This window comes from Limulus polyphemus, unplaced genomic scaffold (assembly GCF_000517525.1).
Source record: "Limulus polyphemus unplaced genomic scaffold, Limulus_polyphemus-2.1.2 Scaffold315, whole genome shotgun sequence".
Taxonomy (NCBI): Eukaryota; Metazoa; Arthropoda; class Merostomata; order Xiphosura; family Limulidae; genus Limulus; species Limulus polyphemus.
Window position 1 is genome coordinate 374,958 of NW_013665925.1, and position 15,004 is coordinate 389,961.

At 31.8% G+C, this 15,004-nt stretch overlaps 1 protein-coding gene across 1 annotated transcript in view; it reads left to right on the plus strand.

Annotated features, from left to right (window-relative positions):
• Window positions 1–1,918: 1,918 nt before the first annotated feature.
• The window catches only part of LOC111085296 (protein Wnt-11b-2-like), a 23,575-nt gene continuing 10,489 nt past the window's right edge, over window positions 1,919–15,004 (plus strand). The window contains exon 1 of the mRNA XM_022383179.1: window positions 1,919–2,015. Coding sequence (XP_022238887.1) covers window positions 1,933–2,015 — 83 coding nt within the window. The 5' untranslated portion in view covers window positions 1,919–1,932. The remainder of the gene's footprint in view (window positions 2,016–15,004) is intronic.

The window sequence follows — 15,004 nt, forward strand, 5'->3', positions numbered from 1 at the left end:
GTTAAAGTACCCTGTTACTGTTCAGTAGTAAAACGTAATAGAGTGATTAATTAATAGCTTTGTTTAGTGCGGATAATGACTGGTACTAAACGCGAGACAAAAAAAAAAGAAAAAGAAAAAAAGAGTTCACTGTTAGAGCATCCGGTCTCAATTACCAAACACGTTGTACTGTTGAAATTTACACACAGGCGGAGTGACGTTAATATGGATACACTGAATAAATCTTGATGTCTCCTCGTAGCTTGACTCTACTATACTCTTTACTGGAACACATTAAACTTAAATAGTTTCAATTTTCAGCTTTCAAAACCTCGCGGTTTATTATTAACAAGAACCTTTTTAAGTACAGTATAGAGATTAAAGACATCTTAATGGCAACGTCAGTATGACAATTAAATGTTTTGTTTCTCCTAAATTTAGCTTCTTTTTGGCCGTCATTTTTACATAAAAAGCGTCTACTTAAGTGAAAAAAGAAAACAGTTCAGATGTAGCACCTAGTAAAACGTTACACGCATATGTATCCTTAACAGTATATACACTCAACTTGAAGTTACCGGTCTTGTTCTTTATTTAGTGGAGACTGACGTGATTATTAGTTCACAATATTTAAGTTCTATCGTTTTTAAAATACGTATAGCCAATTTTTAATGAATTCGAACTTCAGCATCCATTACACCCTTAATCCATTAATCTTGAGTCTCCAATCGAAAATGTGTAAGAAAAAAAAAGTCCCCCCAAAAAAACAATAACATTATTAGTCACTGTGATTTCCGTTTTGGAAGATTGGCGCTTGAACTCCCTTCAGTGTTAACTCGCTATTGGCTAAATGAAAGAAAGATTTTTGGAGGCGGGTGAATTGAAATCAAACCAATACCAGTGCCGGTAAGTCCTCAGCAAAGCAAGGCTTACTCCGAAGTTCGGATCGTTGCTTCGCCAGCAGCTGCAGCCGAACGGCGACAAGCTGGCTCGCTTTTACAAACCTGTGGCTCCTGTAGACATACCGCGGGACAGAGAGGTGTTAATTTCAACGAAAACATTCTGTTTTATATCACTGAAGAAACCTCAGGGAAATGGCACGCGCATATTTCCACACTTTTCTCCCGTGATCTTTTGCCGGAGGTGTTAAAGTATTTTTATACCTGCACAGAACAAATTAGGCCTAGCTAATTTTCCATATCCTCGCGTGACCTACGTGTCCGAAAAGCGTTTTTGGTAGTACTGACAATAAATGAAGTGATGTTTCTTCATCCACCTATTTAAACTTGCTACGTGGATTATACGCTGTGAAATGTGGTACGTATCATGTCCAAATTTTCCCCAAATTTATTCTGAGATTTAAGTATTCTACGAAAAGCTTGCCTGCGGTTGGATGTACGAAACCATTCCGTGGAAAGTGTCATTTTCCTTATGTTGCATTCGGTTAATAAATACAACATTTTAACAACAAGCACCAATACGTGAACTGCCACCGAAGATGGACTATCAAAAATGATTCCAGCTTTGGAAACAGAATTTTATGCACGTATGACTTTTATGACTCTACCAAGTATTTGGTGAAGTTTTTCTGACGATTTACACCATTGACAACTGAACTGTGTAAATCTTGCTAGCGGATTCTCATATTTTTACAAATAACTTAATTGTGTTGTATGAACTTAACGTATGAGCATACGCAGGTTTTTTGGATATATACGCCTTCTAATGTACAGGCCTCGATCTAGTATATACATTAGTAGACGAATGTTTAACCATAATAATTTTGAACCAGAGAGCGCGCAAACATAGAGTTAGCGAACGTGTGAAAGATCTCGTTTCTATCGTGCTAACACCAGCGATTGCTTAAAGTCTACTAGGAACCGTCTTCCGCGTAGCTACATTACGCCAGGCCCGTGTCTAGCACCAGAAGCGACCTCACCTGTATGGATAAGGAACATGCGATTCTACACGAGCGTTTCTCTGTACCTACTCCTTGTCACGGCAGTACTCGTGGAGCACGTGGCCACCATCCAGTGGCTGTAAGTATTGAATGACTAGAGTCACGTAGAGCGAGTAGAGAATGTCGGCTCTGGAAATTTGCCGCGTTAAATTAGGGCATTGAAACATAAGGAAACTTAGCTGCTTAAGCCCGCTTTCTTTCGTCCGGTGAGTGAAAATTACAATACGTTTAAATGATTTGGAATTCTTTAATTCTGTTAAAAGATAAGAAAAAACAAATGCGAATTAATGTATATCTCAGAATTATTCTAGATAATAAGTGGCATATATTTATAACAGATAACCTGTCTAGGATACAGATAATTTTCTGTGCAAAACTAGCTTTTGAACAACCTACATAGATGAATGTATATTTATTGAAGTCATAAACGGGAACAAAAAACTATTATTGAAAATTCGACAGTAGTACGATAAAGCGTTTATTGAATTTTCTTACGCAAGATTTTTTTACAATATTTAATTTAATAATCACTTCTAAACTTAAACCAATTAAATAGTAAAGCAAGTGTTATTTTTTATCTCGTGGAACAATTTCTAGACGCATGGATTTCAAATTACCTTGAAAATTTAATGGTGTGCTTGAATATAGGTGGCGTAGTTACTTTGTTGTATATACTATGTCCGCTCCGAAATAACAAAAAATTGACATTCTCACGTGCGACGTGCACTGACCTGCACCGCTAGCTCATGCACGTAAGTTGTGGATAGAGGAGACGTTGGAAAATAAACAAGGTATTAAATACACACACACATATATATAATGAAGAAGACACGGAGGAAGAAATAGAAGTCGCTGATTCATGCTCATCTTCATTATATATTTTTTATTTACTCAAGCAAAAGTGACATCCGTAAAGGATAACGTCTTTTGGGTTATAAATTCAATTCATTATAGCGATGTACCAAAAATGTAACATGCTCCACGATCTTTACACATTTTGCATGTCCTAAAAGGTTCGAGTTCGTGGAATTTCTCTTTGAACAAGTTTTCTCTTAATCTTGTGACCCCAAGTAAAATAAGATAGACGTACTAACGGCGAGAGGGTTTTTCCTACTTCCTGATTGTACTAAATATTATGGTCTCTAAGAGAAAGCGATACTCTCAATATCTATAAAAATTAATGTCATCTTCAAATAATAACGAGTGTTTCTTTGTTTTAGGCCTTATCACGCATAATTCTGTTGACTTACTCTTAAAAAAATACTAATCACGCATGAAACATTACAATATAAATTTAAGGACACTTATGAGTTTAACGAAATGAAAGTGTGTATATATATCTATATGTTTATTTTTGGATTTTTGTAGAAATTTATCTTCCTTTTAAATGGTGTACTTTAATATTTCGTTAGAAATTGATATTTTGAGATCTCGTACTCTGCCCTTAAATTAAAAAAAATATTCTACCCTAAAATCCTTTAGTAGGACTATCCGATTAATGATAAAATGTTACGAAATTATTTTCAGTGAATAGATTTAAGTCGTTGATAAGTACGAGAACGTACAATTCTACTTAAGTATACACCTCTAGAAAGTGTACTGCTGAAAATCCTTTAAAAAAAGTATATTAGTTGTCCAGCGAAGCCTTTCTGTTCCTGATGGAAAATACCTATAGACGACCTTAGTATGGCCACGTATAGACCAGCAGATCGTAATTTCCAAGCAACCAAAAACTTTTTGTTGAGTCACGTGGAGGTGGGAAAAGGCTTTCATTTTATTGTGCACATTTATACGGACAGTAAATTAGAGCTTGCCCTGATTATATAGTTTTTTTATGTGGTTCTTAAAAGTTAAATGTATAGTGTACAAACAACTGAAACCTGAAAGTAAGGTCAGTCGAAAAAGTTATCAGTTTCACGTGACTGTTATAAAGACTTAATTGAGTAATAACTGAAGCTAATGGTTCCAGCACGTAATACTTTAGAAAATTCACGACAGACGAAAATGTGGATCAGTGATTACTCGAACACGCAAGCTGAAATTTGTATTTTCTGCTCTAATTTTTCCTCAAAACGTGTAATAGGTAGTAGCTATAGAGATTACACTGTAGAAACAACAGATGTTTTAACTTTGATACAGTAATAAATCATTTAACTAGCACATCATTTATCTTCAAGCAGTATTACACCTTTCAGGATGTAAAACAGTATAAATGTTAACATGACACCCCAAAGGAGTTTTAATTTCGAAAAATATTGTGGTATTATAAGATTTCAATTTTAAACATTTCAGGAGAAATTTAAGGAAAAAAAGTTGCACTGTATCAAAGGTGGCATTTGATTTATTAACTTAGGGTTACAAATATATATATATTGTTGATTAACTTATTACTGGATACAAAGTTGCACATTTGTTTCTAGCTTAAGCTATTCTTTGATAAGTTCGACATCGAAGTATAAATATAAAATCCCAAGTCCACCATAGTGTTAAAACATTCTTGCTTACAGAATACATATATACTAATTTAACCCCATCTGGTTACTTATGTATCATAATTTATTAGAATAATTGAAACCAACCATACTATAGTGTACAGGTAAAACGTTTCTGGCTTTTTGATGGTGTGTAAGATACAAAAATAAATTGCACTTTACATTAAAATATTTAATGAAAGACTTTAACCTCAGACTTAAGTATGATACAAAATGTTTCTCAATTACTGTAACAAAAATGAAAAACCCAGCACCATGCAGTTAACTGGAGAAGAAAAAAAAGTTATCACATTTTAAAGTATAGTGATTAAAAGCTGGAGGTACATAGTAACTCACCATTAATTAAGCACAGTAGGGTAATATACAATAATCAAATATAATGAACACTTTTGGAAGGTAATATATGTATATATATATATATATATATATATATTAACTTAGAGTAAGAATTTCCTTTTATAACCTGTTTTCATGAATTTAAGAAATTTATAAAGAATCTACCTTTAACATGAAAATTCAAGTACAAAGTGATAACTGTCTGCCTACCTAAAGTTAAAACAATGATGTACAAGATATCCATAATGATCTTTGACTTTTTTAGAAAATTCACAGTTACTACAGTGTTATGTCTTGAGTTTTAAGTCTGAACATCTCACTGTATGAAAACTAATTATTGTAGTTGTAATAGGCCCATTGTCACTGCTTTAACATGTTGGCTGCCATGTGCCCCACCAGTGGGTCACAACCAACTTTTAGTTATGTACCGCGTAACACACCGGTGGGTCACAGACAATTTTGTTTCTAAGCCAAATTTCTCTTGTGGTATATGAGTTTGGGACATTATGTCCACTCTGGCCTCATCACCCCTTGAGTGTTTAATTTTATTAACACTACTGGTGGCAGCGAACGTGTTAAAACTGTCCTACAATTGTGATATCAGCTTGTACTTCCAGGTCATAGTGTCATGTTGCCATCATACACAGATACTACTTAACAATACTTTAAACTGATATTCAATCATGAAGACAGGAAAACAATCACAAAGCTGACTTGTATTATATTTATGTATGACATTTTTATTAAATTCATATAATCAAATACTATTTCACAATCAAATGATTTTTTTTTACAAACAGCATCCCTGTCTCTTCATTAATAAAGACAACGTGACTTCAGGAATGACAATAACAATAAATTGGGAAAGAGTATACCTATTTAGTATCTTTTTGAAATGTGTGTTATAAATTCTCCTTGAATTGTCAAACACTCTGAGGCTGCTAAAGCAAGAAATATCTTATTCAAAACTCAAGTATACCAAAAAATGCATTCACTTTCAAACAATTAGTCAGTAGAGCTAGAAGATTAGTGGAATTTGATAACTGTTTAGGCTCCTTAATAAATTACAATCAACTAATTGATTATTCTCCCATGAGATTTGGATGGTTGGAATAATGAAAACAGCTATACTTGGAAAACTAATTTCAATTAATTAATTATTTTCTGAGTTGTAACACTAATCAATTAAGCTGAACAACTTACAATTAATCAAAAATAATATGGAGAAATTTTAGTGGCAATATTTCAATTAATTAGATAGTTGAAATAATTGAAGATTCCAATTTCCATTAGTTAGATATTTTTGTAACATTAATGGATTTAACTGGAATTTCAATTAACTGATTATTTTAATTGGCCCTAATCAATCACCTAGTTCTGTCAATATTCTATAGTTTTATTGATAAAAATAATTATTTCCACTTTGATTACACTAATTAATATTACATACCAGATTACTGAATGAGTATGTGTTCTTTCTCATAACAAAGCCACATTGGACTATCAGCCATGTCCACCAAGGGGAATCAAACCCCTATTTTAGCATTGTAAATCCATAGACTTATGGCTGTCCTTACTGAATGAACCAGTACAATTACTATGAAATACAATCAACAGCTGGTCAATCCTAATACCTCATTCTTTCTTCAGTTTCCTTCCTTATGAACTTTTTATACATTTTTCAATAATTTTTTCTCCATATTCACTAAACTCTTCCAAGAAAAACCATCCTTTGAGAAATGTTTGAAAAAATTAGAAACAAAAACTGATCATAAAGATAAAGCCTATATATAGGCTCAAAGAACAGTTTATTTAGTGATATTTTTGTTATAGCAAAAACATATATATGCAGTCGAATAAAACCACTGCTATCTGTTATTTCCACCACTTACTAATTAGTTATTTCTTCCTAATTTTAGTACAGAATCATTTCTATCTGTATATTGATAAATACCCAAAACTGATCCTTCAGGAAAGTCTACTCGACAAATACACAAGGATATGTTCATACAAGTTCCTCCTTCTTCTTAGTGTTCTATTTATCTTTTGTGAACAACAATTTCAATATTAAAATGTATTAATTTTTTAAATTCGAGATTTTGGTGTTTCAAACTAGTCATTTTCAGTATTAGACATCACTTGTAACATTGTATCTTGCTGTCATTTTAATTGGCTCATTGACATGGTAGATCATTTTACTTATTTTAAACCCCAAATATTCTGCAAAGTTCTTAAGTTTTACATCTTAAAGAATTTTTTTTAAAAAATTACTTTTCAGAAGTTTCCTAAAATTAAATACAACAAAGTAATATGTATATATATATATGAATATTGAACTAGTCTTTTAACATTTATGTAGTAACATTTGTTACTTTTAATTTTGTAAATAGTGGAAAGAGGCCCGAGTATTGGAAATACAATTATAGATAAGTTAGTCTTACTTCTATAGTGGGAAAAATCTAAAATCCAATAAAAGCAGCTTTACAAAATCAACTATGTAAATACATCATAATGGAGAGCAATATTGATTCATTAGAGAGAAATCTTACCTTACAAATCTATTAACCTTTCCTGAGGATGTTTCTTATCATGATGATGAAAAGGGTGTGGACTTAGTATATCTAAATTTAAAAAATGCTCTTGATAAGATTTCACGTAGAAGATTAGTTAAGAAAATCACATCGGATGGGATTTTGGAAAGATAAGTTAATCGTAGTGAAAGATGGCTACATGAGAGCGAGCAGAAACTTGTTATAAATGGAGTCAAACGAAACTGAACATTTGTTATTAGTGTTGTGTGCCTCAGTGCTTGGGAGTTATGCTATACATCAGTGGCAATGATAGGGCATAATTAGTAAATTAAAGTTTGCTAATGACATTAAACTTTTGGGTATTTCTAGCTGTACTGAAGATGCTGAGGTACTACAAAATGACTCGATTCAATTAGTAAGTTGGCCAACTAGTTCACAAATGACCCTTAATAATACGTGCAAGATAATACATATGAATTGAACTTGAAGCACATGTTTAAAATATACGGTAAACACACTCAACAGTGTGACTGAAGAGAAGGGATCTTAGCATAGAAGTAGATAAGTCAAAGTCATTGTTGGTGCTCCGCTGTTAGAAATAAAACTAAAAGAATTTAGGATGTATTTGTACATACTGATTAAAAGTAAAACAATATACTTTTACAGTTAATTCAGTGTATAGTTTTGGCCCTTACATCTAAGAAAGGATTTTAATTTATTGCAAAGATGAGGGCTACTAGTATGATTCCAGCATTATTTATTTTGACAAAAGGGGGATAAAAAAGTGCTCTTACTAAAGTTGACATTAGCTGGGAGAACTGATAATAGGATGAGAAAACATGTTTAACTTTAAGATTTAGAAACAATAAACCAATCTCTAGTTAAGACAATTTTATTTTTCTAACATGGTGATTGACTTATGAGTTGTCATTAGCAGTAGTGGAGGCCAGCATTTTTAAGGGAGTTTAAAGGGGGGGGGGGGGATTTCATGATTTCCTGAAAGTTAGGTTTAAATTTTTACTTTCCCAAGGGTAAGTCTGCAAGGACGGCCTTCAAGGAATAAATCATAAATGGTCTCTTGCTGTCAGTAAATTTTGTTGTGGGGATAGGTTAAGGCTACTTATCTTCTCTTAATAATAGGTAAAAACTCATCTTATTGAAGTTTTTAAGATAACCTGGGGGATTGATAGGAGAAAGGCCTCCAATTTCTTTGTGCTGAAATATAAACAGTACTAATAGTGGAGGCCGGCACATTACTTTTACATTACAAAAGTTTAGAACAAGGAATTGAAGTTTTAAAATAAAGGGTGGGTTTAACTTATTTGGGGTCTGTTGTATAGGATAACCTTTAACTTAAGGATCAAATCGTCTTTTGTTGTTCATATGTTAAAATCTACTCTTTATGCTGCTGACCAATATTGATCTGATATTCAACAATACTGGCAATAGGAATTAGATTATTACTGTTAGAATTAGACTCTAGGCCAGCTATTTTACAATACGAATATACTGGTAATGATACCTTTTCCACGTAACTCGTAAACCTTAAATTATATAATTACCAAGTCACATCTAATTCCACATTAAATATGTGGAGTAACAATAACATTAACTAATTTCTACCAGAACTAGTAGTAGTATAAAGTACAACTGACAAGAACTTGAAGTCTCGTCCATTCCACTTAGTTTGCAATTGTTTAATATCCATATTTATATTTTGCAAAAACTAAAAATAAACAAAAAATTCTAAAGTAAGAACTTAAGAATAAAGTATAACAAAATTCTATATAAAAACATACATCTAAGTTTTATTTTTAGAAATAGCACTCCCAATTTAGTTCATTGTCACACGATTTACTATTTATAATATTGTTCATGTTAGGCCTAACGACACTTTTAGTTTTAGTTATAAATAACGATGGACTATGGGCTAGCGTAATGTAAGTTACCTAAAAACAAAAAAACGCATCATTGTTATTTGATATGTGAAATCTCTCCTGTCCTATCAAATGTTTTAGACCCTTTGTCGAATTACCTTGTAACGTTACAATATTTTTTATCTGATCCTACACTCAAGAAAGACATTCGCTTTCTTCTACCACCATGCCGAACGTTTTAACTCCTATCTCCCTTTGAACAAATTGAGATAATGACTCAAGTATATCATACGAGCGCCAAAAATTTAAAGTTTGCGCAGATTTATATTTCACTATCTCCTATTCTACAGGTGTCACTACCTTTTTTTATATTCCATATTTTCAAAATAATTTGCACAAATATTTAATGAATAAACAATAATTGGCAATTCCTTTAAATATTTTTGTTTTCAAATTAAAGATGTTATTTGCAAACGTTAACTTTAAAGCCTAGTTAGGCATGTACTTGACAGATCGTGAATCAGAGTAGACGAACAATACAATAAGTTAAGAAATTTAGCTCCAATGACTTGTAGATTGTGAAACTCAAAGAACAAGTCAAAAAGAATATTGGCTGTTGAGCCAAATGGTAAGAAAGTAAGTTGAAATTTAAAACCTTATTAAATTAATAAAGTAAACTTATGATTTTTTGCTAGTATTAAAACTACTAATTTTTAGCAATTATTTTATTAACTTGACTTAATTATGTTATTTTTAGGCTCATTGTTTAGTGAGTTGGACTAACAAATAATAGATAGCTTTTGATTATAATAAATACAACGCAACACACGCTGGTTTTTATAATTTAAAGTTATAAGTATAATTTTAATCGGAATAACCTTAACAATATTATGGAAGAATGGGATCTTGGTGTTTTGGTTGATACGTTTCTTAAGCCTTCCAAGCAATGTGTTGTTGCTGGTGGTAGGCTAAATAGAATTTTAGGTTGTATTTACACAAATATTGAATTTAAGTTTAAAGAGGTTACTTTTGTTTTTACTGTTATACTTAGAAGACCATTGAATTGTTCGAAAAGGTTCAAAGGGGGCTACTAGGGCGGAAAGGTTGTCATAAAAGGACAGGTTAAGATTTCTCAAATTATTTCCTCTTGAGAAAAGAAGAGTTAAAGGAAATCTGATTGAGGTGTTTAAGATTGTTAAGGGAATTGATAGTGTAGACGCATCATCTTTTTTGTACTTAATAGTGAGAATGGTATAACAAGAAAACACAAATATAAATTTTGGCCAGGCTAGAATCGTCCTCATCTAAAATAGTTTTATTTTTCCAGTAGAGATTGATCTTTGGAATGAACTGCCTTCAGAAGTGATGGATACATTCAGTTTAAGGAAAGGCTTTATAAATATTTAATTGATAAGCACTGACTTTGAGAGTGTTTTTTTTTAAAATTCAATTTTGTTTAGTGGATGGAACAGTCTCGATAGACCAAGATGCCTCTAATTGTCCTGATTTACACTTAAATTATAATTTTTAAAACATAACTTTGTCTATTTATCTATCTGCCTACCTATCAAGCTATCTATATCATTCTTAATATTTTGTAAAGTTCAACATAGTTTGAATTAAACAAAAGGACAATGCTGGCGGGTCCAGCCTCGATTAGAACGCGCTGAAAGATGACATGGTAATTAGTACAATTTATAATTATATATAACCCAGTATTGATTAGGTCTTGGATATAATATCATTGAAATATTGTCATGGTTAATCAACCAGTCAAATAAACTACTGTTAAAGGTAATTGATTTTAAGAAGCTAATGATACTGACGTTAGACTAGCCAATTCAACACTATAAGTTAGTATAATCATATTATTATTATTACCGTTGTAACGTATTTTATCGTTTGGCGGTTCAGTCCATGTAACAATAATGAATTAATTTATTTATTCTGTAACATTTGCTACAGGCTACGCTCACACTAGTTGTATGCCTATATTATCAAACAACGTTTGGACAAAAATACCGAGACTAATGGTGCGCCTAACTTACAGGTTGGTTGATTGGTTTTGAATTTCACGCAAAGCTACAAGAGGACTATCTGCGCTAGCAGTCCATAATTTAGCAGTGATAGACTAGTCAACAGCACCAACCGCCAACTATTGGGCTACTCTTTTACTAACGAATAGTGTGATTGACCGTCACATTATATTGCCCCCCTCCCCTCCCATGGCTGAAAGGATGAGCATGTTCGGTATGACTGGGAGTCGAGCGCCCTAACCACCAGGCCATGCCGGGCTACCCCTAACTTACAGATAAACCAAATAATTTCTTTTCGTAATTGATCGATTAACTTAATAGACGCGATAAATTTCACTACAGAATAAAACTGAATCACTCACTGAATTCTCAATGGCTACTTCACACAATGATTTCTCCAAATTCCATGAAATATCTAGATTATTATATTATTATCAGCTCTATCTAGCAAACAACTAAATTAAAACATTAAAAATATAGCTTACAATAGATGTTACTGAACTGGCATATTGTTGTTACTTTAATTATTTTAAAAATTAAGAAAACAAATTATATTTACATCTATCAATAGTATCAACAAAGCGAGTCGCATAGATGTAGGCTTACTTAAAAAAAGTGTTAAGTAGCAGTAGCTAGGTAGCCAATTAATGATTATTACACAAATGGAAACGGAGCAATAGCTGTTTTATTATTACTAATACCAGCGTGGTTATGAAGTCTATTGTATTGAAGGATTTTCTTTATCATATTCATAGAGTTCACTCATAAGAATCAAACTCTGGTATAAAATGTGTGATCTGTAAATGTGGATGGTCATTTACACTACTTGAATCATTTTGTGTTTATATGCACAAGAAGCATAGGAATGTGCTTCGTATAAGAAAACAAATTTTTCAGAGTTTTCCTGTCTCAGCTGAACCTGAAACCTGTAAAACTCAATATAATTGTGGAATTAATAATATTAATTAATTAATGAAAGTGAGAATCAAATTGATGAAATGTTTTTAAGTAGAATGTTACACAATTCTTCATTTTTTATTTACTAAAGCACCTAAGGCCAGATATAACCATCAATGAAGTATTGTATTTTTTTTTCACTCATGATGAGGATTTTAGTCAGGATCTTTAAAATAGTTAAAAAAGAGGAAATGCAAAGGCAAGAGTTTTGTTTTGATAATAATCCCCATGCACAGATTTGTGAATTGATTAGACGTCAAAAATGCCGAGCAAGTTTTATTTTCTGCTGAAAACTCCACATAATCATTTAAAACTCTGTAATTAAAATGTTTTGGTTAAAATTAAAATTGAACCAAGTAGAATTGTGATTAATAAAGAAACATTAGGAAAAGAAAAAAGTTTTGCTTAGATAATGATTTATAAGTATTTTCTAAGTAGTCAGAAGCAGAGGAAATAGATGAAGATGATTTAATGTTAAGAGATAAATTATAATAAGGATTAAAGTATCTAACCTATATGAAAGCCAGTGTGTGTCACGTCACATCACGCTTGATTTCTCGAAATAGGAGGAATCATAGAAGCCAAAATGCATTTATTTAGATAGAATAGTTCGATTACTGTCTGCTCATTACGATTTTAGTGATGGTGGTGCAAGGGAGCCGTGAGGGGGTGCCGTTAAACCTTATAAGTGTAGTGAGTGTTGGGATCATCTAGCCTAGAGCCAAGTGCATAAGAATTATCATTTTAAACTTAAGTCGTTTCTGAATTAAGTTATTTTCTGTTATATCACCAACGTTTTTAATAAGAAACAAACCTCTTTAATCAACAGAGACTCTAATTTAAGAAATCAACAACATTTCATTTTACATTTCTGTACATAGACTAACAACAATATTAGGTTATACTTGTGTTGCTAAGCGACATGTCATCAATTTTTTGGGACGTAGTGTTAGCAAAATGCGCTGGCTTTTATATATATATTAGAAGTTGTTAATCTAACTGATTTTCCCCTATAATTATTCTATGAATACGCCACGAATTCATTTCATGAATGATCTTAATTTTTGATTGGCACACAAAGGAATTTACTGTCTCGACTGTACTTTTCTGCCTTTGTTGGTCAAAATTTGGTTTCGCAAAATTTATTTATCTCAATTAGCTATGAAATGTGAGGTTAGGGGTATATATATATATATATAAATGATGGAGAACATTTGGACCTTTTTTTTTTTACAAGAAATATGTGACAGGTTTATTCAAGAGAATTTGAAACGGTTAATCCTCTTGAGTCAAAATGTTGTATTCACAAATAAATAACTGGTTATTATTCATTATTAAGCTTTGAAATGAACAATAACTTTTTTTTTTTAGCTTTCATCTTACATATTGCTATTCTTGCAAGTTATAACGATTTTATAACTTCGTTTATAATAATGTATTGTTGTTTTGAAACAAAGATTCTAGAAACCATAATGTTTTATAATAACGTACAAAAATATTTAAATGTAAGGAATAAAACTTTTGAGTTTCAAATTCAGCTGCTTTCCGTGTGGCTTAACGACTGATCTAAAGGCTCATAACGCTAAAAACCGGGTTTCGATACCCGTCATTGGCACAGTGTAGATAGCGTTTAACAATAAAACAAAAATTTAGCTAGCAACTGATTAATTGAAATATCATCATATATTTCTACCGAGAATAATGAATTGGCATATAATTAAAAATATGGTTTAACTTTTTAACGGTAAAGCACATGTAAATATTGTCGATATGAACGTGCATGAACCAAATAAACAAATCAATGAAAATTATTAAAAACAAGACCAATTTAGGTTGTAGAAGTGTTTTAACAATAATTAAAATTTTGTTTAATTTGTTATTTTTCGCTCTGTGTTATTGGAGTTTCAACAGCGTAAATCTCAGGTTTAGAGGGTTTTTATGGACTTTTTTCTCTCTCTTGGTTTTGAGACAATGCTTGTGCTTTGTGAATCCATTAAAGCTCTATTTTGAGACCAAAGATATGAGACACGAGAGCAGTAAGTAATAATAATAAACAAACACTGTCACTATGTTGAATAGACTACTTGTACCCACTGAATAAAATTTGAAGCTCCTCACTAGCTCTAATAGTTAATAATACTTTTAAATATTTATATATATATATACTCACGTATATTTCCAAATACGTCCGCATGAGCTTGTTTGATATCAGAAACTATTAGGCCTACATTACACCATCCATCTTTCATCTGACACTAGCAAAATTTTAGTTTCAGGTTCTGAGATTTAAGGTGAATATATACAGGGTTATTGCAATGTGATTAAACATTTTTTCCCCTTAGGTTAGTCAGTAGTTAGTAAAAAAAAATAATCGTTTTCATTTATATAAGTCAATTAAGAAACAAAAACTTGTTGTTTTTATCTATGCAAACCAGATATTAACATAATCCATCTTAGGTTAACAATGAAGCAGTCAGTAAATTATCTGAGTTTATCAAAACAATGGGACAAAGCTTTGTTTAACTTCTGTCACAGTTCTACAAGAAAAAGAATTATATTAGGTAAAATCCATAACAAGTATATTACTGGACAATATTAAGTAAAAACTCTCACAAAAGTGTTATAAAATAACATATTACATTTACTCCATTCCTAGCCTGCTATAAATTAGTCTTTTCTAAGCTGGTGAAGCATGATTGTAATTAATAATGACTGGAGACGGCTTGAATGAGTAATGAAGAAAAACTTTAATATAAGTTTAACATAACAGCAAATGTACAACGTTTCGACAAGGTTTTGATGACAAGTGATGATGACAAAACCTTGTCGAAACGTTGTA